The sequence below is a fragment of the Frankliniella occidentalis genome, unplaced genomic scaffold, assembly GCF_000697945.3.
Source record: "Frankliniella occidentalis isolate FOCC.00 unplaced genomic scaffold, Focc_3.1 Scaffold5, whole genome shotgun sequence".
In the NCBI taxonomy this organism is placed as follows: domain Eukaryota; kingdom Metazoa; phylum Arthropoda; class Insecta; order Thysanoptera; family Thripidae; genus Frankliniella; species Frankliniella occidentalis.
In genome coordinates, this window is record NW_026267135.1 from 1,471,327 (window position 1) to 1,472,721 (window position 1,395).

The 1,395-nt window shown below is 62.2% G+C and overlaps 1 protein-coding gene across 1 annotated transcript in view; it reads right to left on the bottom strand.

Moving 5' to 3' along the window:
* Positions 1–378: 378 nt before the first annotated feature.
* The window catches only part of LOC113214402 (cell adhesion molecule Dscam2-like), a 41,377-nt gene continuing 40,360 nt past the window's right edge, over positions 379–1,395 (bottom strand). Inside the window, exons 16-18 of the mRNA XM_052270029.1 lie at positions 1,042–1,365; positions 681–857; positions 379–569 (exon numbers count right to left, since the gene is read on the bottom strand). Coding sequence (XP_052125989.1) covers positions 394–569; positions 681–857; positions 1,042–1,365 — 677 coding nt within the window. The 3' untranslated portion in view covers positions 379–393. The remainder of the gene's footprint in view (positions 570–680; positions 858–1,041; positions 1,366–1,395) is intronic.

A 1,395-nucleotide genomic window follows, 5' to 3' on the forward strand; every position in this document is an offset into this window, starting at 1 on the left:
GACATTGTTAAAAATTACTATTTTTTTCTCCTTTCAAGTTCTTCAGTGGAAAATCTCAACCTCTACATCTTCACGTCAGAAACCACGGGTGGTCCAACCCAATGAGCACTGGCGCCCGTGAGGATCGTCCAGAAAGCGCGTACGTTTTTCTCAGATATTAATTCGGTAAAACTACGGGAGCTCAGCGCCTGCGAGACTCGGGGTAGGCCAACCCGCAGTACACGCATGCACCGTGGGCAAGATGTTGCCTACCCATCAGGCGCTATGAGAGCTTGCTTAGGCTAAACTTGACAGGTTCATAACGGGTTCTTTCTGTATGGCCCCATAGCGCCCGACCAAAGCCAGTGTGTAGCGCAGGGGGGGGGGGTATTACGTAACGTTTGAAATTTACAATCAATCTCTCTCGGTCTCTCGTTGGCGTCGACGCGGACGCGCGGTACTCACCCTGCGCACGGGCGACGAGGCCACCTCCCCGCCGCGCTCCCGGTACGTGAAGGTCTGCAGCTTGGTGGACTCGGCGCTGCCGGGCACGTGGAAGGTGGCGTACGGACGGATGTCGTCGGCGTACTCTGGAGGGGAGCGGTCACCAAGGCCAGGGTCACGACCGAGCGGGTCACGCGAGCGCCACGTCGGGTAAGAGCACGGAGGGCCGGCGGGATGCGGCGGCCGCCTGAGCTCACCTGGTATGCACTCCAGGGTGGCCGGCGAGGGCGAGGGGGGCAGCTTCCGGGTGGTGGCGTAGTACTGCTCGCGCCGCGCCAGGTTGTGCTTGTTGTCCTGCGTGGCCGTCTGCCCCCCGCCCACCACGCCGCCCAGGGCGCTGTTCACCGGGGAGGTGCCCGAGCCGCCGCCCCGGGCTGAGGAAAGAACAGGACTTACAAAACTGTACACGGGAGTGTCCTTTAGACGGGGAGTGTACTTTTCGACTCGCCAGTGAGTGTAGTTTTCGACGGTGAGTGTACTTTTCGACGGTGAGTGTACCTTTCGACGGTGACTGTACTTTTTGACGGTAAGGGAACTTTTGACGATGAGTGTACTCACTCTTGCGCAGGCAGAGCAGCAGCGCGAGGAAGCTGAGCACGAGCGCGGCCACGGACACGCCCGTCAGCGCCACCATCTTGACGTCCTGGTGGAAGGGCGGGTGCGGCCGCTGGTCCGTGGTGGTGGCCACGAGCGCGGGGCCCTGGCCCTGGCCGTGCCGCAGCTGGCCGCCGCCGCCGCCGCCGTGCGCGTCCAGCGTGGCGGCCAGGTACTCGGCCTGCGTCGAGCCCGCCTCGTTGTGGGCCGTCACACGCAGCCGGTACTCGGTGGCGGGGCTCAGCGTGCTCACCGCGAACGGCGCGCCCGGAGGGATGTTGTTGGACACTGAAAAAAAGGGTTGATTTTTTCTAATTA